The sequence below is a fragment of the Lissotriton helveticus genome, chromosome 9 (assembly GCF_964261635.1).
Source record: "Lissotriton helveticus chromosome 9, aLisHel1.1, whole genome shotgun sequence".
Taxonomy (NCBI): domain Eukaryota; kingdom Metazoa; phylum Chordata; class Amphibia; order Caudata; family Salamandridae; genus Lissotriton; species Lissotriton helveticus.
This window is the reverse complement of record NC_136070.1, coordinates 1,250,837,060-1,250,859,804: the sequence shown is the minus strand read 5'-3', so window position 1 is coordinate 1,250,859,804 and position 22,745 is coordinate 1,250,837,060. Positions and strand designations below refer to the sequence as shown.

The window sequence follows — 22,745 nt, the reverse complement described above, 5'->3', positions numbered from 1 at the left end:
AATGCTTGCCGGTCCCATCACTGTGGCGGACTTAACTCTAGTGACGAGGCTGCTCCAGTCATCGTTGCCAGACAGATACTCTGATATGTCACTTGGGAAAGGCCAGTGGTTTTGTGACTTTAATGCTCATTCAGCTAGACCTAGGGCAGAACCACTGGCATTTTGAAGGAACATACCCATCACTGAGGGGAGTATGTCTCACGCACGGGTATCTCCCCGTGCCCTCTGGAGTGCTTACTCTTGCGATGGATTATCCAGGAAGGATACTGCATTCGGCCAGGAAGTTTGTATGTTACGTTTGCTGATCCTCTGCCAGAGGTGCAGGGCTTGAGAGCATTGGTGGACCCACGGTGAAGATTTCAAGAGACTGAATCTTTCAGGTGGGCTTTTTTCACGCCTGCCTCAAGTTGTAGGCAACACCAACCAGTCATGGAGGGCAAAGAGCTGGGAGTATGTGGAGTTATACTCCCAGCCGCATACATTACCTACCAGCTGCAAACTTCCTACCCCACACATAGCGTACATTTGCAAATCTGTGGTTAAATAAACATACATTTTTATTCTCCATTGGGTCAATCTGATTACTGCACAAAAGCAAGCATAAATCATTGGCGTAATTAATGCATTTTTACCCACTTTTTGCACAGTTGCTGCATTCGGTTGTAAATTTGGTACTCGGAATAGTGCAGGTAACATCACTCAATATCTGTGAATCAGTTATGGGATTTTAGGTGGGTGCAATATTTCAAGGGTCATTTGCACCCATATTGTGTCTATAATATAAAGATGCCTAATCTATGTTACAATTTAAGTATAGATTACATCTTTGTGTGATGCTCAAGTCATCTGCAGTCTCTTACGTGATGCCTTTCTGCATGTATGCCTGTACAGGGTTTTATTAATCTGCCCTTTTATGCCTAGTGTAGGGTCTCTTTATAGACCTTTGCAGGACAGTGTTTTGCCAACAGCCTGCACCAGCGGCCGCTTGTGGTCAAAACCAAGATTGGGCACTTGAGCTGTTTTCATACTCTTCATTTCAGCTGTGCTGGTCCTACTATATACACACTTTCTTGCAAATTGGTTTCAGTGTGACCATGTTTTCATACTTTGAGGCCATAACTGCCTATAAAATATATTTGTTATTGACTTTGTTTCAGATCGAACTGAAGTCACCGCCACCAGACCAGTTTCCCGCGCCTCCTCCGTGAGTACGGCTTCCCTGGATACCTTGCACACCGGTTCATCCAACTCCTGTGTCACAACTGCACTGTCCACCCCCAGCAACACGCCTCCTCCGGTGCCAAGTAGGAGTATTCACACTACAATATCCCGCCCATTCGATCCAAGCCTGCCTTCCCCTGGGACAGTGGAACCGAGTGCAGTGGTAAACTCCTCGCAGACAAAGAGGGTTGCGCCTGTTCCCCCTGTTGCGTCTGAAACTCAAAACTTAACTCCCAACAACACGCAAACCAAGAAGGTGGCCCCAGTTCCTTCCCCCGGGCTAGAAGCCTTTGACTGTGTGAATCACGATAGCAAAAACAAGATGGTGGCCAACCTGTCGCCATTGAAAGTCAGATCCGCGGCGGTGCTGGTCCCCAAAACGCTGGGCGCAGAACTGATGGAGCTGGTGCGCAAGAACACCAACCTGAGCTACGAGTTGTCTCGCGTGGCCATCGGAGTGGTTGTTGGGCACATTCAGAGCTCCATCCCCGAAACGTCTGAAATCATGGAGCAGATTCTCATCTCGCTGGTAGAAAGCAAGGTAAAGGCATTGTCTTTGAATATGTTTGCTGAGTATTTGAGAGCAAAGTCTAGAGGTGAGCAGGACACTGGGAACAGGACATGGGGGGGGGTCAGTTCACAGATGTACTCATTGCTTATTGGAAGTTGTGGTACCTTGCTGTGGTATTTTACACTTATTTGTATGTTTGAAATATTGCAGTGAGGAGGTTTACGCAATGTTAAATGAAGATTTTTTTTTTATATTTAACTAATATTACGGAAAATGTTCTGTAATTTCTTCCCAGGTGTTTTGTTTTAATCCGTTGTCTACTGGAATTAGTCTAAAATACCTTAAGGCTGTTCCTTCATGGATCACCCATTACATGTGGTGATCTGTCTTCTTTGTTCTCCATCTCCTTTTTTGAAGACTCATCAGATTCAGCAGTCTTGGTAATTTTACTTCTATCTGGTCCTAAAGCCCTTCAGGTGTTGTTTTTATTGGTTTGTGTGGTGATTGTTTCTATATTGTCACACCGGCTGAAAGTTCCTGCTGCAAGTTATTGCTTGTCATTCAATGCAGTTTGATAGTTACAGACCTGCTTTCATGACTCCTTAATAAGGGAGGTTCTAGTCTGTCTCTGATCCTCTTTTAATAAAGGGTATGAAAATATTTACACAATTAAAAAAATGGCACCAAACAAACTTGGAGTTCGGCGCAGTAGGCCTCGCTTGGCACTGTAGGTGGAAGAGGTTCTTTGTCTCAAAAGTCGGTGCTTCCCACCTGGAAATGCCTCTTACGTGGATTTAATTGAATATTAGGGATGTGATTATAACAAGTCATGTTAGAAAATGCATTTGTGATTTCTGTAGATTCTGGATTCAGTTGTTTGCTTTCTTACAGTGTTCATTGACCCTTTAAATACCAGAAGTATATTTAATATGTCACAGTGTATGACGGAAATCAATCAAAAACTTATTGAGACTCGAGTGTTAATATAGCAGGTTTGTTTATTTCATAGGTAACATGAAAATAAGACTTTTAGATTGTCTTGATATTTCTAAATTAGTTTGAGGATCCTGTGTAGTGTTCTCAACTTTAATGTTTACTGGTACTGCTTGAACTTATCATGCATTTCTATAGGGAAGTGGCTTTGCTACCTTGTGCTGAGCACAGATTCTGTTAGAGTTGTGTTGTGACCTAACAAGAATGTGTTTATCAAACTGGTAGTGGTTACCCCTTCCACAGTCATAGCCCAGTTTCTGGCATTCTCACTCTGTAGTCCCTCCATGCTTGTACTAATCCTTTTGGCATGAGGAGGGTGAGGAGAAGAGTTGGGGAGGAGGGCTGGATTCCTATGTTGTGGTGCAGATACTTTCTCTCCTGAACCGTGTACCACTTCTTCAGGGACTCTGATAGATGAGGAGAATGTTTCACAGGTGACGCGATAGGAACACTGATGTACAAGAATTGGCAAAGCCAATGGGTCTCGCCTTTGTGAGAACTATTGGTTTTCCCAGTGTTTTTGTTTGTGGCATAGAGGAGAGCAGTAAGGAGGAGAGTGGAGTGGAGTGGAGTGGAGTGGAGTGGAGTGGAGTGGAGTGGAGTGGAGTGGAGTGGAGTGGAGTGGAGTGGAGTGGAGTGGAGTGGAGTGGAGTGGAGTGGAGTGGAGTGGAGTGGAGTGGAGTGGAGTGGAGTGGAGTGGAGTGGAGTGGAGTGGAGTGGAGTGGAGTGGAGTGGAGTGGAGTGGAGTGGAGTGGAGTGGAGTGGTGCAGTGGAGTGGAGTGGTGGAGTGGAGTGGTGCAGTGGAGTGGAGTGGAGTGGAGGGGTGGAGTGGAGTGGAGTGGTGCAGTGGAGTGGAGTGGAGTGGAGGGGTGGGGTGGAGTGGAGTGGAGTGGAGTGGAGTGGTGCAGTGGAGTGGAGTGGAGGGGTGGAGTGGAGTGGAGTGGAGGGGTGGAGTGGAGTGGAGTGGAGTGGAGGGGTGGAGTGGAGTGGAGTGGAGGGGTGGAGTGGAGTGGAGTAGTGGGGTGGAGGGGTGGAGTGGAGTGGAGGGGTGGAGTGGAGTGGAGTGGAGTGGAGTGGAGGGGTGGAGTGGAGGGGTGGAGTGGAGTGGAGTAGTGGAGTGGAGGAGTGGAGTGGAGTGGAGGGGTGGAGTGGAGTGGAGGGGCATAGAGTTTAGTATAGTGTTGTAGAGTGGCGTAGCACAGAGGGGAGAAAGTGCTGTAGAGTGGAGTTTCATATTGTGGTAGAGGTTTGTAGAGAGGAGTGCCGTAGAGTGGAGGGGCATCAAAAGTTGTAGTGTGCAGTGTCATGGAGTGGAGTAAGATGGTCTAGAGTGGAGTGGCGTAGAGTGTTGTAGAGTAGATTATCGTAAAGAGGAGTGCAGTAGAATGTTGTGAAGTATCATAGAGAGGAGTGTCATAAAGTGGAGTGGAGTAGAATGTTGTGGAGTAGAGTCTTGTGGGGTAGAGTGTCATAGAATATCATTGAGAGTAGTGAAGTAGAGTGTCATAGAAATCTGTGACCAAAATATAAAAAATGAATAGTAGCAGACTAACCACGATTGCACAAGTGTTTGTGTATTTTATCTCAATGCTACATCTCCCAGAGAGTCCTACTGGCCATGAACCCCAAATTAAGGGCAAAAAAATGACAGTAGGGAGTGTGACCAAAATTACACTAGGGCTTTTGGACAGTGTGGAAATAATATTGACAAAAGGAAATCCCAAGATAAAAAAAAAATGAAGGGTCCATCAAAATAAATGAGTGGTTCTTTAATTAGTCCATAAATGCATGAGACATGAAGATTAGTCTTCTGCAGTTTATTATTTAAATACAAAACATCCAGCCAACATGTTTCGTCCTACTGAGGACTTCATCAGGGAAAACATATATATGTATATTACTTGTTAAGTCTGTCACCCTGGACAAGCTGCGCCCTGTAATTTCATGGATAGGTTAATGTCTTGCAGCAAGTATTGACACTTAAAGTATCCTGTGCCAATGGTCCATCTATCCAGCCAACCAGAGATCCAGGTTTCAAAAACAGCCAATCCGCTTTCAGTTGTCCTGCACAATCCCCCTAGAAGTTGACCATGTAGCCAGTCTTAGCACTTGAAATATCTGCAACCCACGGTCAAGGGTAGCACGTCACGTCATTCTCTCAAACCTTCCAGCTTTGAGATACCCATCACCAAAACCAAATGGCAACACTACTTGGAGATTGTTCCCATCTGCAAAATGCCGCCCACTACACAGACAGCCCATTAAAACGTGTCAAACTTTAAAAAACTCAGTGAGACCACTCTGTCTAGGCCACTTCTTAATGCACATATGTGAAATATTGAGTTCGAGGCATGTGGGCTGCTGAATTCATATCTATAGCATAGATCGCCGCCTAGTGTTGGGTCCGGATGATTGCACCTTGTTGTCCTGGAAGAGTCTTCGAAGTATCACGAGATAGGTGGCTCCTCCCCTGGACTACAGTGCGCATGGGCATCGACTCAATCCTTAGATTGTTTTTTTCCGCCATTGGGTTCGGATGTGGTTTCGTTAACTCCGGTTCGGAATCGACAAAAACGTAGTTTTTCAAGGCCAAAAGGCCTTCTTTGACCCGTCGGTATTGTTCGCGTTCGGTGCCTCCCTTAAATCCAACTTTTCCAGTCGGATATCCCGTGAGTCGTGATACTTCGGGGATCGAGGCCCAGTCGACGCAGCAAGACTTCGACGGCATGGAACGAAGTCCATTCAAACACTGTCCCGTGTGTGGATCCAAATACCCACACAAACAAATGCCTGTCGCCGGACCACGACGAGGCCAACTGCATGGCCTGTTCCAGGTTTAGGTCGAAGAAAACCATCAAGCTTAGGCGCGCGGCGCGCCTAGAGGCCCGGCGATCGGCTCCGGCACCGGTGGACATCTTCGTCAATGAAGAAGCGGACGAGCAACAGGTCCATCTTCAAGTTTCGCCTCCTTCGGTGGTCGTCGAGTCCGACTACGAAGCGGACGCAGAGGGCCAAGACGTGGAGGAAATCGTCGAGGAGGTAGGAGACGACGAGGAGGCCTACGGGGCCATGGAAGATAGCTCGGAGGAAGAGCTATACCCCGTTCGTACTTTTACTAAGGCTCGGGTCGAAGGATCGCCACATGGCCTTACCCTAGACCCTACACCAATATCCACGGCCCCGCCTTCCGGCCCGGCCACGGACACTTCGGCGGAGCCGCCATTACCTAAATCGAAACCGAAACTGTCGGTATCGACAACAACTAAGATGGCCGACGCACCATCGAAACCGAAGACGACTGCTCCCCCATCGACGCCGTCGTCTTCGGTGGCCTCGAAGCCAAAGAAAAGTGTTGCACCCTCAACGGCGGCGAAGGTGGTCGAGGACCCCAGCTCACGAAGGACCGTCGATTCGGTGCCGAGCGCAACAGCCAACCCGTAGCCCAAGAAAACGGGTGAGGCCGTTCACACTAAGGCCGTCGAGCCGACATCCACCAGGCCTGTCGACACAACGGCTGCCAAGGGCGCGAAGCCGAAGTCTGGCACTACGGCGCCAAAGGTCAAAGTTGCCGTGGCGAAGTCGTCGGCGTCCACGTCCACTGCTGTGGTCGGGGATCGCAGTGCACCTCAATCGGATACGCAGAAGGTGTCGGCGCCCGAGTCTTCCTCTGGAGGTGGACCGAAGACATCGGTCGGGTCTACGAAGCCGTCCGCTTCCTTCACCAAGCAGGTCTCGGACTCCCTAAAACGTATTAAGGACAGAGCTTCCGCATCGGAACCGAAGATCCATTCCGCCGCAAAGAAGGCTGTCCCGACGCCACAGGCTTCAAAGCAGATCCTTTTCACGCTACCACCTAAGGTGGCGCCGAAGGCCTTTGCACCGCGACCGGTGCCCAAGGACCCGGAGAGGTCGAAGTCGACTCCCCCTGCTGGGGGTTTCACGCGTCCGCAACACTCTTTGTCTGAGCAGTCGGAGCAGTACATCGACGCCGATACCGGGAAGCTGACGCTTCTGAAGAGGAAGATTACGGCGTGACAGCCTTTGGAGGCCTTCAGGATTCCCCTGAAACGCAAAAGGCCTGAAGAGGATACTCCTGTACTGGTTGAACCCAGCATTCAGCACCCTGCAAGGGGGGCAACGCCATCACCCACCTATTCTGATGGAGAAGATGGGGAGGAGCAGGATGAGGAGTATAATTTCCCAGCCCACACTGAGCCTGATGAGCAACAGGACTCGTGGGTGGACACAGGTGATCAGGGGGATCAGCAGGCAACCCTTGACCCTCAGGTGTTCAACATCAAGACGTCTCCCACCGAGGATTCCACAGCATTTCATGCTTTGATAGAAAGGGCAGCTAAGAACCATGATGTGGATATGCATGCTGACCCTGTGGAAGCTGATTTCCTTTTTGACACTTTCTCCACTGCGGAAAAAACTGTGAAAACTCTTCCCATGCTAAAGGGGGTCCTAAGGCATGCTGCGGACATTTTTAAGGAACCCACGAGAGCAAGGGTTGTTAACCCTCGGATTGAGAAGAAATACAGACCGGCACCTGGCGATCCAACGTATATAAGGGGCCAACTGCCGCTGGACTCTTTGATGGTCTCTAATGCTCGCAAACGAGCTAACTCTCAAACCACGGGTGAAGCTCCTCCCCCGGACAAAGAGTCAAAAGTGCTGGAGGCGTCAGGGAAGAGGGTAGCAGCACAGGCGGCCAACATCTGGCACATTTCAAACACACAGGCGCTGTTGGCCAGATACGACAGGGCACATTATGACACCCTAGAGACCCTGTTGCAACACCTGCCGGACCAATACAAGGAAGGTACTGAGATGCTTATACAAGAGGGCAAACTCATTTCCAATGCTGCTATCAAGTGCGCCCTTGACGTTGCTGATACAGCGGCTAGGGCAATCAATACTAGCGTTATGCTGAGGAGACAGGCTTGGCTCCGAATTTCCGGGTTCAAGCCCGAAATACAGACAACCATCCTCAACCAACCAGTCAACCCCGACAGGCTGTTTGGTCCTGAAGTCGACACCAAACTGGAAAAAATTAAAAAAGATACTGAGACTGCCAAGTCCATGGGGGCTCTCCAGTCACAGCAGTTTCGTGGGAACACTTTTCGTCGCTCAGGCAATCTGGGTGTTACCAGAGGCCAAATGTCCCAGCAGTCGCAGTTCAACAAAAGTGGGGCGCAGTCATCCTACCCCAAACAGAGTAGAGGAGGATACCGGGGCAACAGCTCCAAGGGCAGAGGCAGAGGCAACAACAGTTCCCGTTCCTCTGCCACCAACAAGCAGTGACTCCCTGTCACTGCCCCCCGACCACCCAACACCTGTCGGGGGGAGACTCCAGCGGTTCCTGTCAGTGTGGCACTCCATCACCACGGACAGGTGGGTCAAGCAACTTATCCAGTTCGGCTATTGTTTAGAGCTGACAGACACTCCACCCAACATGCCCCCAAAGCAACGTCCTATGTCACAAGAGCATTTGCACTTATTGCAGCAGGAGGTTCTGGCCATGCTGCAAAAGGGCGCAATAGAGCTCGTGCCGGTGGAGGAAGAAGGCACAGGGGTATATTCCCTGTACTTCTTAATCCCGAAAAAGGACGGCACACTCCGACCGATTCTAGACCTACGGCCCCTGACCCGGTACATCCTCTCAGAACATTTCCACATGCTAACACTGCAACAGGTTCTTCCACTGCTCAACAAAGGAGACTTTATGGCGACCTTAGACCTCAAGGATGCCTACTTTCACATCCCACTCCACCCCTCCCACAGGAAATACCTCAGGTTCACCATCCAAAACAAGCATTACCAATTCAAAGTCCTTCCTTTCGGGGTGACCACAGCCCCCAGAGTATTTACCAAATGTCTGGCGACAGTGGCTGCGCACCTCAGGAGACAGAACGTCCATGTTTACCCTTACCTGGACGACTGGCTTGTTCAAGCAAAGTCAGCCCAGCAGTACGCGGCCGACATGTCCCACACCCTTCACCTTCTTCACAGTCTGGGGTTTTTGCTCAACTATCCAAAGTCGCACCTTCAGCCAGCACATGTGCGGCAGTATTTAGGCGCGACGATAGACACGTTGGCGGCTACAGCTCAGCCAAACCCAGCGAGGATAAGCAACATGCAGTCGCTAATCCTACAGTTCAGACCACAACACTCACTGCCTGCGAGAGTGTTCATGCAGTTGATAGGCATGATGGCCTCTGCATCTTCATTGTCCCACACGCGAGGCTCCATATGCGTCCGCGCCAAGTGTGCTTGGCACGTCAGAGGAATCAGGCTCACGGGCAGTTGAAAGACCTAGTGTTGGTGACCGGTCGGGCATACAGCTCTCTGCATTGGTGGAATCCACACAACCTTTGCAAGGGCCGACCGTTTCAAGAGCCTGTGCCACAGATTAACCTGACGACGGACGCATCTCTCCAGGGGTGGGGAGCTCATGTGCTTCACTACACGGTGCAGGGACTATGGACGACGCAGCAACAAAAGATGCACATCAACTACCTAGAGCTGATGGCGATCTTCATGGCATTGAAGGCATTCCAAGTACATCTGTGCAACAAAGTCGTGTTGATCCGGACGGACAACATGACGGCCATGTACTACATTCAAAAGCAGGGAGGTACACACTCTCCACAGTTGTCTCATCTGGCTCAGAGCATGTGGAAGTGGGCCATTCAGCGGAACATCTTCCTCATGGCGGAACACCTCCCGGGCAAGGACAATCAGATGGCGGATCTGCTCAGCAGGTACAGCCACCAAATGCACGAGTGGGAGCTACATCCATCAGTGCTCCGCCCGTACTTCCAGCAGTGGGGTCATCCACAGATAGACCTGTTTGCCACAAAGGAAAACGCAAAATGCCAACACTTTGCCGCCAGGTTCCCTCACCCACAATCGCAGGGCAATGCGATATGGATGAACTGGTCAGGCAAATTTGCGTACGCTTTTCCCCCAGCGCCTCTAATCCCGCTGGTGGCAAGAAAGCTCAAGCAACACTCGATGACGCTCATCCTGGTTGCTCCAACATGGGCACGCCAACCATGGTACACCACGTTTCTGGAACTTTCCGTGGTGCCGCATCAAAGGCTGCGCCTCACACCCAGGCTTTTGACGCAGAACCATGGCGACATTCAGCATCCAGACCCGCAACAGCTCAACCTGGCGATCTGGCTCCTGAAGTCTTAGAGTTTGGCTACCTTAATCTGCCTCCAGAATGCATGGACATCATCCGGGAGGCTAGAAAGCCCACTACCCGAGCTTGCTATGCAGCTAAATGGAAGCGGTTTGTCATTTACTGTACTACCCACAATATCAACCCGCTAGATGCATCCATTCCAGATATCATCTGCTATTTGTTACATCTTTACAAATGCAATCTGGCATATGCTTCCATTCGGATACACTTATCCGCCATAGCGGCTTATCTCCAAAACAGGCAGCATCTCTCTGTTTTCAGAGTGCCAGCCGTTAAGGCCTTCCTGGAAGGCCTGAAGCGCGTCATCCCTCCCAGGACCCCGCCAGCTCCTGTGTGGAACCTCAACGTGGTCCTCACCAGGTTGATGGGCCCACCTTTTGAGCCTCTCCATTCCTGTGAGATTCAATTCTTGACATGGAAAGTGGCGTTTCTCATTGCCATTACTTCCCTACGGCGAGTCAGTGAGCTGCAGGCGCTCACTGTCCAAGAGCCATTTATTCAGATTCATTCCAACAGGGTGGTGCTCCGCACTAACCCTAAGTTTCTTCCAAAGGTGGTGTCGCAGTTTCATATCAATCAAACCATTGAACTGCCCGCATTCTTTCCAAACCCCGAAACTGTCGCCGAAAGAATGCTCCACACTCTTGATGTCAAAAGAGCGCTCATGTACTATATTGACAGAACAAAAGATTTCAGAAAAACACAACAGCTCTTTGTTGCCTTCTCAGCCCAGCACAAAGGCAACCCCATTTCCAAAGCAGGAATTGCCAGATGGATCGTTAAGTGTATTCAAATTTGCTATCACAAGGCTAAGCGCACTTTCACGGTCCCCCCCAGGGCCCACTCCACTCGCAAGTTGGGGGCCTCCATGGCATTCCTAGGCAATATTCCTTTTGCAGACATATGTAGAGCAGCCACATGGTCTACACCACATACGTTCACTAAGCATTACTGTGTAGACGTACATTCCAAGCAGCAGGCAGCTGTAGGGCAGGCTGTTCTTCGAACACTTTTTCAGGCTTCTGCAACTGGCACCCGCAGCCGCCGTTAGTGGAGGGACTGCTATGTATTCTATGCTATAGATATGAATTCAGCAGCCCACATGCCTCGAAATGAATATGCTACTTACCAGTATGCATCTGTTCTTGGCATGTAGGGCTGCTGACATTCATATCGCCCGCCCTCCTCCCCGGCGCCCGTAGCGGTTGCAGACTTCTTCTTCTTACACATACTCTTACACATGGTCATCGTTTACACTACTGCACTCCATCTTTGCCACAATGGCTAAAAACAATCTAAGGATGGAGTCGATGCCCATGCGCACTGTAGTCCATGGGAGGAGCCACCTATCTCGTGATACTTCGAAGACTCTTCCAGGACAACAAGGTGCAATCATCCGGACCCAACACTAGGCGGCGATCTATGCTATAGATATGAATGTCAGCAGCCCTACATGCCAAGAACAGATGCATACTGGTAAGTAGCATATTCATAACATAAGGTTGTTGCATGTGTCTGTAGCCAGACTTAAAAAATAGGTCCTTAATTCTCCCAAAAGTACATCCGACGTAGTTCTTAGGAAGAGATGCAGCTGCAATTATGTTTTATCCCTTCTCTATTGTCAAGTGCAACCTTGGTTTGAAACCGCGTTTGTGCTCCGGGAAGCCACATAAATGCATGGTGGCAGTCAAGTCTGTTAGTCAGCCTGACCATGAAGTGGAAGAGCGCTGACATGGTTCGGCGCTATAAAAACGTCTGTCAGACCCCCCAGGATATAGCGGCATGGATTAGCAAATTTAGCGGCACAAATATGGAAATTTTGCGGCACAAATATGGAAACTTAGCATCATTTTTGCTGCACTTTATTTTGCTCATAATCATTCATTTTCTGCCTTAAATCAATGGAAACTGTTTTAGCAGAGTAGTCCGCTTTGAAATAGGCAGCCTGGAATATGGAACAGAGGAAGCAGCCCACAGGTGAAGGCTGTTATCCCTAGGAAAGGCAATCCTCCATTTGCTTTAGCTTAGGTTCTGAGAAACCCATCAAAGATGGCCTGGTAGCATCCCATAGGAAATGGCATTCCAGAACCTACCTTAGTGAAATTAAATATTTGCCTAAGATCACACAATTTCAGCATAGAAGCCGCAATTTCATCCAGATTTTCTGGCTTCACTCGGTACAAATCAGCAAGTAAGTGGGTATCTATTTGTCTTTCCTTATGTTAAGACTTTGTTTTTAGTTTTAACCTCCTAGTGCATTCTTCTGTCGTTTTTGTAAATTATAGCTCCAACTTGACCCGAAGGTATTGAAGCGCTTCACATGTGCACCAGTCACACTACACAATTACAACACAAACACATGCATTGTTTATAGGCATAGGGAAATTAAGTGACTTGCCCAGAATCACAGGATGACAAGCCGACGTCGAGACTCGAACCTGCCTCCCGAGCTCCAGAGTCCTCAGCTCTGGCCTTTACATAACATACCGGTAGTCTAGAGAGAGAGAGAGAGAAGCCGCAGTCACATGAGAGCTCTGCATGTTGAGGTTCCAGTATGACCTCTGCTGTGGCTCATAATCGGCCTCAAAAGGAACGTAACTTCGCCCCCTCTCCACCCTTTGCTGGAGAGGGCTGATTTGCTTATATGTAAAGGCAACACCTTCTGGTCATGTGTAAGAGCATTGGTGGCCACAAAAGACCAACCGCCTGATTCATCAAGCTAAATTGCACTCGCAAAGGGCAAGATTCTCAGAATCTTGCCTTTTGCGAGTGCAATTTTTGCATTTGGGATTCATCATCCCAATTGCAAAATTCGCCATTTAAGAATTCGCACATTTGCGAAGAATTGAATTTAAGGAATCTCTATTTGAGATTCCTTAAATGCAATTCATGAAGCCTTTTAAAATTGCGAAAATGCAATTTTGGGCCGCTATTTACCGAGAGGTCAGACCTCTCTGTAAATAGCAAAAACTTAGAAAAATGGTTTTAAAAGCATTTTTCTAAGTTGCATGTTGCACACACACATGTCCTTTGGACATGTGTGTGCACAACACCTGTTTCAATTTGCATTTAAGGGGTGCTACAGGGTGTCCTTTGGACACCCCTGGCACCCTTTAAATCGCTATTTTATTTGCGATTAGCTAATTGCTAATCGCAAATAAGGAATACTCCCCATTCATTCCTATGGGCCTATTGGCCCATAGGAATGAATGGGGAGTTATTCCTTATTTGCGATTAGCAATTTGCTACTCGCAAATAAGGAATGTGTAGGAATCGCTATTTATTTAGCAATTCCTACATGAATACCGTTTTGCGAGTCCTTAATAGCGATTCGCTATGAATCGCTATTAGGGGCTCGCAAAACGGCCCGTTGATGAATAAGGCTGTAAGTTTCTCTAATAAAATGTTCCCACATTGACTTTCTAAATGAACAAGGTTTATTTGATGGCACAAGTTGACAAAAAAAATGAAAGGGTTGCGGCTATAATACAGGCTGTGAGAAAGTAGCTGGTGTATGATTCGGGCCCGGGATCATTCTGCATGTTTTGTGCCGTTTGTTTTTGTTTGAATCCTCCTCTTCTTACAGCTTATATATCTTACGCCACAATGTTGCGGCTTTAGTACATGAAGGTTGTGGTGCTGACTTTTTGCGGCAGTTGACCCACATAACCTCTGCATCTCTTGCTTGAGGAATTGTCATGCAGTGCACATCTGTGCTGTGGGTGCTACTGTCTATATGATGTGTCTCTGGAACTGCCTGGCCTACATGAAGAGAAAGGATGCATCCGTACGAAAGGGGTGTTACAACCTTTTCCCTGCACTCCTTCCATTTCGCGGGTACTTTTGTAAAAATCGCAGAATTTTTACAAAAGCGACGATTTTGCGGGCACTTTTGTAAAAATCGCTGCACTTTTACAAAAGTGACGATTTTGCGGCAAATCGCGAAATCCTGGAGGGTCTGGTCTGTTCCTCAGTGTGCCGCTGTCTGTCTGCACGACAAGATGCTAGCAGTGTGCAACGAGGAGTCCCTCGAAGGGTGGAGGGATGCTCCCGGTGAACGTGTGCATACAGACCTGCTTCGAGGGCCCAGGGGGGTTCTGTGATGTGTAAAATGGCAGGGTTGCCTACGTCACGTCACAGGGGCGCAGGATGCCCGTGTTTCTAGTTCAGCGGCTTTATGTATGACTGAGTCTGCTGGTGTGAACTCCTCGTCTCGAGGGAGCTTGCCCTTTAAATAGATTATTCCTGTAAAAATGTCTCCAGCAGTAATTTGTATAATTATGTAGCATCCCCCATTGTGCGGGGGGGATTCGCTAATAAGGGAGCTTTTTTTCCCTAGAAGGTTTCCGTGGAAGTCTCGTAAATTAAATTAAGGGTCTCGCGTGGGAGCCGCGCTAATCTTTGTAGGACTCTGACGGCCAAAGTGGTGCGAGACCGCCACTTTTAAAGGGACGTTGCAGAGTGGGAGAGGTTTAAATCTCCAATAGCAAAACACACAAGGTGATGGACGGAATGTTGCACAATGGCAAAACATTCACCCCCAGTCACAGATCTGGGTTTAATCCATCGTTATTTTGCTCACCAAACCACCATTCCAGAATGTTTCTTTGTTTCATGACGTCAGCTTGGGCTTACAAACCTACAGTGACATTATTTACTGAGTGTCCCTTTGAACCCTTCTGTGACTGTGTAAATGTACAGAGAGGTGGGGCACACGGACTGTTAGGAAGGCATTTCTAGTCCGACCCCCCAGGATATTGCGGCATAGATATAAAAATGTAGCGGCACAAAAATTGAAATTTTGCGGCTTTATTGCGGCACTTTATTTTACATGTAATCATTCCGGTTCAGCCTTAAATCATGGAAACTGGTTTAGCAGAGTATTCCAATGTGAAATAGACATGTTTAACGTGTCAGAGTGTTTTTGCTTCATTCTCCTTTGTGGTAACATTCTGGATCATAGGTTAAGCCGAGCACAATACCCCAGGGTTGTTAGTCATCCAGTTTTCTGTGGCATTCTGCTGACTTGGGGCTAGCGGATCCAAACCTCAGAGGGACAGAGGTGTCCTCTGGACGCTTGTTGCATGTAGAGCGCGTCTGCAGACTCCTTGGAGGGAAGCCTGGCATCGGGCGTAGGTGATTGAGGGTGGAAGTGGGGCAGATGGAAGGGACCCTGGACTTGGGAATGAAGGGCCGGCCTATGGACGACTGGTGCATGCAGAGCACATGTAAATGCTCCTCAGAAGGCAGCCCGGCGTCGGGCATGGGTGATTGAGGGTGGACGTGCATGATTCTCAATTCTCATTTAAAAATGGGATGCCCAAAAACAAATACAATAGAACGTGCAACAAAGATTGGCAGCCACCTTTTGGAAAAAGTATATTAACCCTATTGAACAGGATTAATATTACAATTTGGGCAAATGTTACCCTTCAAACAGCTATTTACAAACTGCTAATTTATCACACACAAACCTACACATCAACAGAATATATAGAACAATAGCAAGCAATGTAACCACCGTAGTCAACCATGAATTCTGGCAAAATTACAATTACTGTGCTGGTCTGTACACAATTGAAGAAGCCGTGCACTCGCACAAATTTGAAATGCAAATACTGCCCCGGGAAACGCAAACTCTTAAAATTCCAAAATAGAAAGATGGATTTCCACGCCGATAAGTCCTATGCAGGAAAGAGATAAACCACTTTCACTTGAATGTTGATATTTTTTCTTGCTGATGTTACTTTAATGCATTGATTTTTGTTGGTTATATGTATGAACTTTCTTTTTTGTTATTTGCTTGTCCCTTATGATGCAAATAAAAATAAAAAAAGAAAGTTGATATTTTGATTAAAGCCTTGCTTACTCCTTTCTAAAATCACGGAACACAATTCTCCCACTTCTGGCCCAAAATCTCCCTCCTAAAAGTGTACCTATGCATCTCTACTCGACCTACAGCTCTCAGCTAAAATGACGTGAGGTCTGCCCATAAACCAATTGAATCTCAGTTGTATTATCGCCCTCGGAAGGATGAAAGATTGAGTTGGAACAGCTCACAGTAAAATCTGGCCACATACAGACCTGTTTCTCCTGTACTGGCCGAACCTGCGACCTGCTGCTCAGCCCCAGTATACACATCGGAAGGCCAGAGCAAGGCCAGGCTGCCTCGATCCAAGAGGAGCAGTTCCGATTATACTCTGTTTTACAAGTTTTGCAAAGGTGTTTTTTGCCTACTTTGAAAACATGATTGCGTGCAGAAGAGAAGCTTCCTTGGATGCCGGTTGGATTGTTGGTGTGATGCACTTGTTTCAGCTTTGCTGGCTGTGCGTTTTTTTTTAACAGCTATCATGGTATGTCAGGAGAGTGATGGACGCCCCTAAGTGCAGAAATACTTACATAATTTTGGAGCACGAGGACCTTATTGAAATCGGAGTGAGTGGATTTACAAGGGAGTCACACTTTGCACCAAAGGGAGCTCCACCTTCCACAGAGATGTGTGCAGGCCGCTGCCATCGACATTTGTGTCCGACTCGCCTTTCATCTTTTCTATTGGGCGTGTTCAATACAGCGCCTCATTGTTGTAAAACTGATGTGAGTGCTCATCTGAAAGCACATTGTTGGCTGTGATTGCTGTGATGCAGGGCACAAGTCCTACAAAAAGAAGTGGGGGGGACGCTGTCACCTTACTCTAAAATCACTTTTAAAGCGCTTGGCCTCTCTGGGACGAGATCCGATCGCGTCCCAGAGAGGCCAAAGAGTGAACAGGGCTCGAAAAATCCAGAAAATGGTACTTATCCTGCAGGACTAGTACCTAAAAAAATGTTTTTGACCTAACTGCAACCTACTTGACCTCCGTCTCTGAAAGCGGACCAAATGTGACAAGATAACAAGATTTAAAGGCATCTTTATTGCTCATTAACTTTGTGAGCAATAAAAATGCCTTTAAATCTTGTTATCTTGTCACATTTGTTCCGTTTTCACAGACAGAGGACAAAAGTTGGTTTGTTTTCTTACTCGCCAGAAAGGGCGAGTAGGCCCTAAAAACAGCTCGACCATGTTAAATTTAGCTCGACTCTGCGAACGGTCAGGGCAGGGGGGATGGTGTCCACCCGGTAAAATAAGTGGGGGGACGCCGTCCACCCGCAGGGTATCCCAACTCGAGCCCTGCTGTAATGCAGCAATACAAAAGTGTGTGCTATGGCCGTGGGCCTCAACTCGCAAGATTGATGTTTAGTCCTGCTCGCAATGGCCGAACTGGATGGAACGTGTTTGCGCTCTCAGACGTGGTGTCAGGAGCCCCCTTCATCAATGCCCCCACTCACAGGTGACAGTCTTGCTGGAGCCATGAGCTGTCCTGGCCTCTCTAATCCACAGGGCGTGTACAATTACTCACCACCTCTAAATTATCTAGTACGGCACGACGTAGTGATGTGTGCCGGTACAGCCAATCAGAGGTCACCATTTAGTTTGCTGTCTGCCAAGACCTTTTTTTTTGTGGCCAATAACATAAATATCGCAGTCATCGCGCTATTTAGCTGATTTCGCGAGTCTATTGCGAATCGCGAAATACTGGAGGGTCTGTCTAGTCCAAAGACCACCAATTGGTAATGACACCCGGAGCCCGTATTAAGGGCAGACACACCCGAAATTCATCAGAGCGGAAGGAAGCAGGAAGATGCTGCAAGGTCTGCTTTTGGCGCCCTGACAGGAAACCAGCCCGTGATGCCTAGGGCCAAGGCTTTTTTTTTAATACAGATTTATATAGTGTGAATTCGAACTGAAGGTATTGGAGCGCTTTACATGAGCACCGGTTAATTTACACGAGGACGCAATCATTTAAACATTTCTAGGTCTCGTCCTTTACCATTCCGAAGGAATGGGAAATGGCGAGAATTCAAGTGCTCGAACTGATTGTCAAACCACCGCTTTTTTTCGTGGCGTTTTCTTCGAGTGCACGTACAGGCACGCGCTTTTGGCCCATACACTTTCATGGCCATCTGTTCCTCAATGTCCCTCCCACCCTTCGTTTGATCTTGCCGCGAGTTCAGGCTAATGGCCCTCCCCCAGCACAGAGCGCGCATCGCGGCCGCACAGCACATCAAAGGGCTTCTCCCAGCGTGTGCTGTGCGGCTTCTCCTCCCCTAATTATGTGGCCGGCCGTACTTGTGTTTCCCGGCCGCTTCCCGGCCACTCTTGTATTTAATTAGCAGCAGCAGCATTTCTCCTGCGCCAGGCCACATCAAAGGCTCTGTGCCACTTTCACCCACACAGCAACACTTACAGACACGCAACGCCACTCACACCCACGCAAGCCCACTATCATCCACGCAACACCACACTCACCCACGCAACGCCACTCACCCAAGCAACACCACTCACACACGCAACGCAACTCATCCACGCAACCCCACTCATCCACGCAACCCCACTCATCCACGCAACGCCACTCATCCACGCAACGCCACTCACCCAAGCAACACCACTCACACACGCAACACAACTCACCCACGCAATGCCACTCACCCATGCAACGCCACTCACACACGCAACGCCACTCACACACGCAACGCCACTCACACACGCAACGCCACTCACACACGCAACGCCACTCAGCCACGCAACGCCACTCACACACGCAACGCCACTCAGCCACGCAACGCCACTCAGCCACGCAACGCCACTCAGCCACGCAACGCCACTCAGCCACGCAACGCCACTCAGCCACGCAACGCCACTCAGCCACGCAACGCCACTCAGCCACGCAACGCCACTCAGCCACGCAACGCCACTCAGCCACGCAACGCCACTCAGCCACGCAACGCCACTCAGCCACGCAACGCCACTCAGCCACGCAACGCCACTCAGCCACGCAACGCCACTCAGCCACGCAACGCCACTCAGCCACGCAACGCCACTCAGCCACGCAACGCCACTCAGCCACGCAACGCCACTCAGCCACGCAACGCCACTCAGCCACGCAACGCCACTCAGCCACGCAACGCCACTCAGCCACGCAACGCCACTCAGCCACGCAACGCCACTCAGCCACGCAACGCCACTCAGCCACGCAACGCCACTCAGCCACGCAACGCCACTCAGCCACGCAACGCCACTCAGCCACGCAACGCCACTCAGCCACGCAACGCCACTCAGCCACGCAACGCCACTCAGCCACGCCACGCCACTCAGCCACGCCACGCAACGCCACTCAGCCACGCAACGCCACTCACACATTGTGGGTGCAGATTGTGGGTGCAGATTGTGGGTGCAGATTGTGGGTGCAGATTGTGGGTGCAGATTGTGGGTGCAGATTGTGGGTGCAGATTGTGGGTGCAGATTGTGGGTGCAGATTCAGGGTGCAGATTCAGGGTGCAGATTGTGGGTGCAGATTCAGAGTGCAGATTCAGAGAGAACTCAGCAGCACCACCACCAAGCAGCACCACCACCATTGCAATGCAATAGGTCTCGTTTTAACGCAAATTTAAGCTATAGGCCTTGTAAATGACAAAGCCTTTTATTTATGTTCCAAAAACCAGAACGCAAAAATAAAGGGCATTATCATTTACAATGCTAATAGTTCAGACTCGCGTTATTGCGAGACCTATTGCATTTCCAATGCTTGTTTTGGAAGGCACTGGGAGATTGGGTGTTTTGCCCACAATCACAGGCTGTGGAGCCGACCCCGAGATTCAAACCTTGGTTTCCCAGCTCCAAAGTTGGCAGCTCTAGCCGTGAGACCACATCCTCTCCCTGAGCACCGGCAGTTTTTTTTTTACGGGGGACTCGAAACGGGTCTGTTTTGTGCCCTGGCAAAGACAGTCTGTTTTTTCCCGGACTGCAGTGACAGCAGGCACATCGATGTGCGCTGCTCACAATGTTCACTTCTCACTAGTGGAGAAGTTACGGCATGACGTCATGCCAGGTGAGCGTTGTAGGGGAAGGGTAATCCTTTAAAGAGACTTATTTTCTCTCTGGATTTCCCTTCTCTTTTCGAAAATCAGGAGCAGCAACATTGTCGTGGTGTCACCAGGGCTTTAAGTGGAAGCTTTTTCAATATTATATACAAGCCACAGTTGCTGCTTATTTATCTCATGCAAATAACAACCATTAACAAAGCCAATAGTCCTGACTTGTTGAAGGTATGATGTTACTTGTTGTATCGCATATCTGGATGCAATGACAGAAACAGCAAAATACAAGTCGGGCGGCACACTATGCTGAGCACAGACTTTTAGCTTATGTGTTTTTAAGCCACGCCCTTAATTACATTGGCCACGCCCCTTTGAGAGACCCCCAGTTTTTTCATCCCACTTAAAGCCCTAAGCTAGGGCTGTATTAAAGCGGTATGTAAGATGTCGGTGCCTTCGGGCATCAGTGACGTATACATCGCCGGTGCGTGTTCACCGGTAGAGATGGGTCTGTTTAGGGACAGTGTGTAGTTTAGCTATGGATCAGCCGCGGTCGCAATGCACTTGAAGAAATAATTACTTTTATCCCGTAGTGCCTGTGCAGACGGATGTCTGCTGGTGTTTCTCTGCCGGATTTCTTTGCCTGCAGTAATGCCTAGATTGTGCGTTATTTTCACAGAATAGTGCCGTTAAAGCGCACTGTGGAAGGTGCCGCGATGGCAGGTTTGACCTGGAAATGTCCGAATGTGGCCTCTATTTCTGGCACGCGGTGCGTCCTGTGGACACCGGCGCTTCCTGCAGATGTGACCGCCTCTTTCCCTTCCCTGGAAGCCGTGGCTGCTTCCACATCTGTCCGGAAGCTCCTGTCATGGAGCTGACCGTGGCTCAGTCCCATGTGGCAGCAAGTCATCGACGCACGCACTGACGCAGCACACTGCTTTTGTGACCATTATTGGGGTGTTACCGTTTGTGTTGTATATAACAAGTCCTTCTAACTGTGCACCAGGTTTTTCTTAGGTGAGATATTCAGTTTTTTGGTGCGATGGTCAGCCGATAGGTATCTTTACGAACGTTCTATTCTTATATTCTGTCTGTCTGTCCATCTATCCCAGGAAGCGCGAGTTCCCTACCTGAGCAATGGCGCGCAGGGAGATGGCAAGTATGGGTTTGAAGGATGTTGGTTGGCCGGCCTCTGTTTTAAGCGACCCCTGGCCCTGGCGAATGATGTCACAGTAGGTTTGGAAGCCCGTGCTGACGTCATCCAACAAATCTACACCTGGAACGCTTATTGTTGGTGATGGTTCCAGATGCAGAGATCTGTTTTTTTGGCCCATTTAAAGTATGATAGTGAAGTGGACTGGGAAGGATGTCGGTTGGTGTGGGTGGGGCAGTGTGTGTGTGTGTGGTGCAGGCCGCATAGAGTGTGGCAGGGTCGTTCTACATACATACTTACAGGGGCTGTTAGTTTCTGTTCCTTTGCCACCACATATGGTCCCCTTTACCAGTGCATTTAAATGTGAATTACCACATAAAAAAATCTTAGGAGGGGTCTGCAATGTTCAAATGGTCGTACGTAAGCTCACGTGACACAGCGGGAAGCTACATGTACACCAGAATGTCTTACTCCGATTTCGAGCTCTGTAGAGAGTTTTTCAAAGATCTGATCATTGGCTGAAGGGTAATATTGCGTATTACCAATCAGCCAATGACTGGACACTTGTAGTAGATGTATAGAGAAAGGCAACAGGTGATAGGGCGCACAGCTAATAATTTAGGCTATATTCAATAGATACGTAACTCCTCTTGCTACTAGGCAGAATAGGGAGGTTACCTATCTCCCTAGCTAATACACTGTTCCCAGGTATTTAAATGATTCAAAAGGTTTTCTGCCGAGCAAAAAAAAAAAAATATATTAAGTAGCAACACTCTCAAAGACCTTAGTCACAATGTTCTTATATTGTCCATTGGATACATTAGCTAATTAGACACCAGAATCCAGTATAGATTGGTCCGTATTTATTTTTCACTTCTCTTGATTCAATTCATCAGTTTCAATATTTTCAGTAGTCAGATCAGCCTTATGAGCAGGTCAGCCGACACGTGTTTCGTTGTTTAAAACAACTTCATCAGGGCTGCAAGCCAGAAAGAATGTATAAAATAAAAACCTTGTATACTTAACTATTTACAACCAACTGTAAAATTTTTGAAAGTATTACTATTGATTAATCTGACACCACCTAAGTGAAAGACAGGCATAGAGTTCCCAATACATTTGTGTCTCGAATTAATAAATTAGTGATTCCCGGTGTCACATAGTAGTACACATCAAAATCATTCGGATCTTTCGCCTTCTGTACGAAATTTGTACACTTATACATACATTTTCACAAAAATTATTTTCTCATCTATCTTAATCTATGGAGTGGTATGGAGAAGCCCCCCGCTTCGTCCTGTTAATCACCGCCATTTCAACCCCAAAAGCAGTTATATTACTCTATTGGAAGTTAGCATGTCTGTTCAGAATCCTTAAACCTATTTTCCTACAGTTTGAAAAGAGGTTTTTTACCTTTCTATAAGTCTCAGTTTTCAATTCAATAATATGTTCCTTCCGTTTCTTTAAAATTTAATTTTCGATTTTATTATGCATGTTCTGTAAAGAGAGGGACATGGCTATACATACTCAAAGTAAATATTATTCACAACTTAGAATAGGTCTTACCAGTCAAATGTCCAGAATTCGCCTATTACTCTTATAGACGCGGTACCGGTAACTTTGTTTTAGCTATAAGGGAGTAGGTTAAAATCAAAATTCACCCCTATATCCATTGTAATGCTTAACAATTTTTTGCAACTATTTTGGCATTAGTCCTTACCTCTAACGAAATCTGTGATT

At 48.1% G+C, this 22,745-nt stretch overlaps 1 protein-coding gene across 2 annotated transcripts in view; it reads left to right on the top strand.

The window, feature by feature from the left end:
• The window catches only part of NCKIPSD (NCK interacting protein with SH3 domain), a 346,636-nt gene that overhangs the window by 123,736 nt on the left and 200,155 nt on the right, over window positions 1-22,745 (top strand). For both annotated transcript variants that reach the window (XM_078661786.1, XM_078661785.1), the window contains exon 5: window positions 1,158-1,762. In XM_078661786.1, the coding sequence (XP_078517912.1) occupies window positions 1,158-1,762 (605 nt within the window). The remainder of the gene's footprint in view (window positions 1-1,157; window positions 1,763-22,745) is intronic.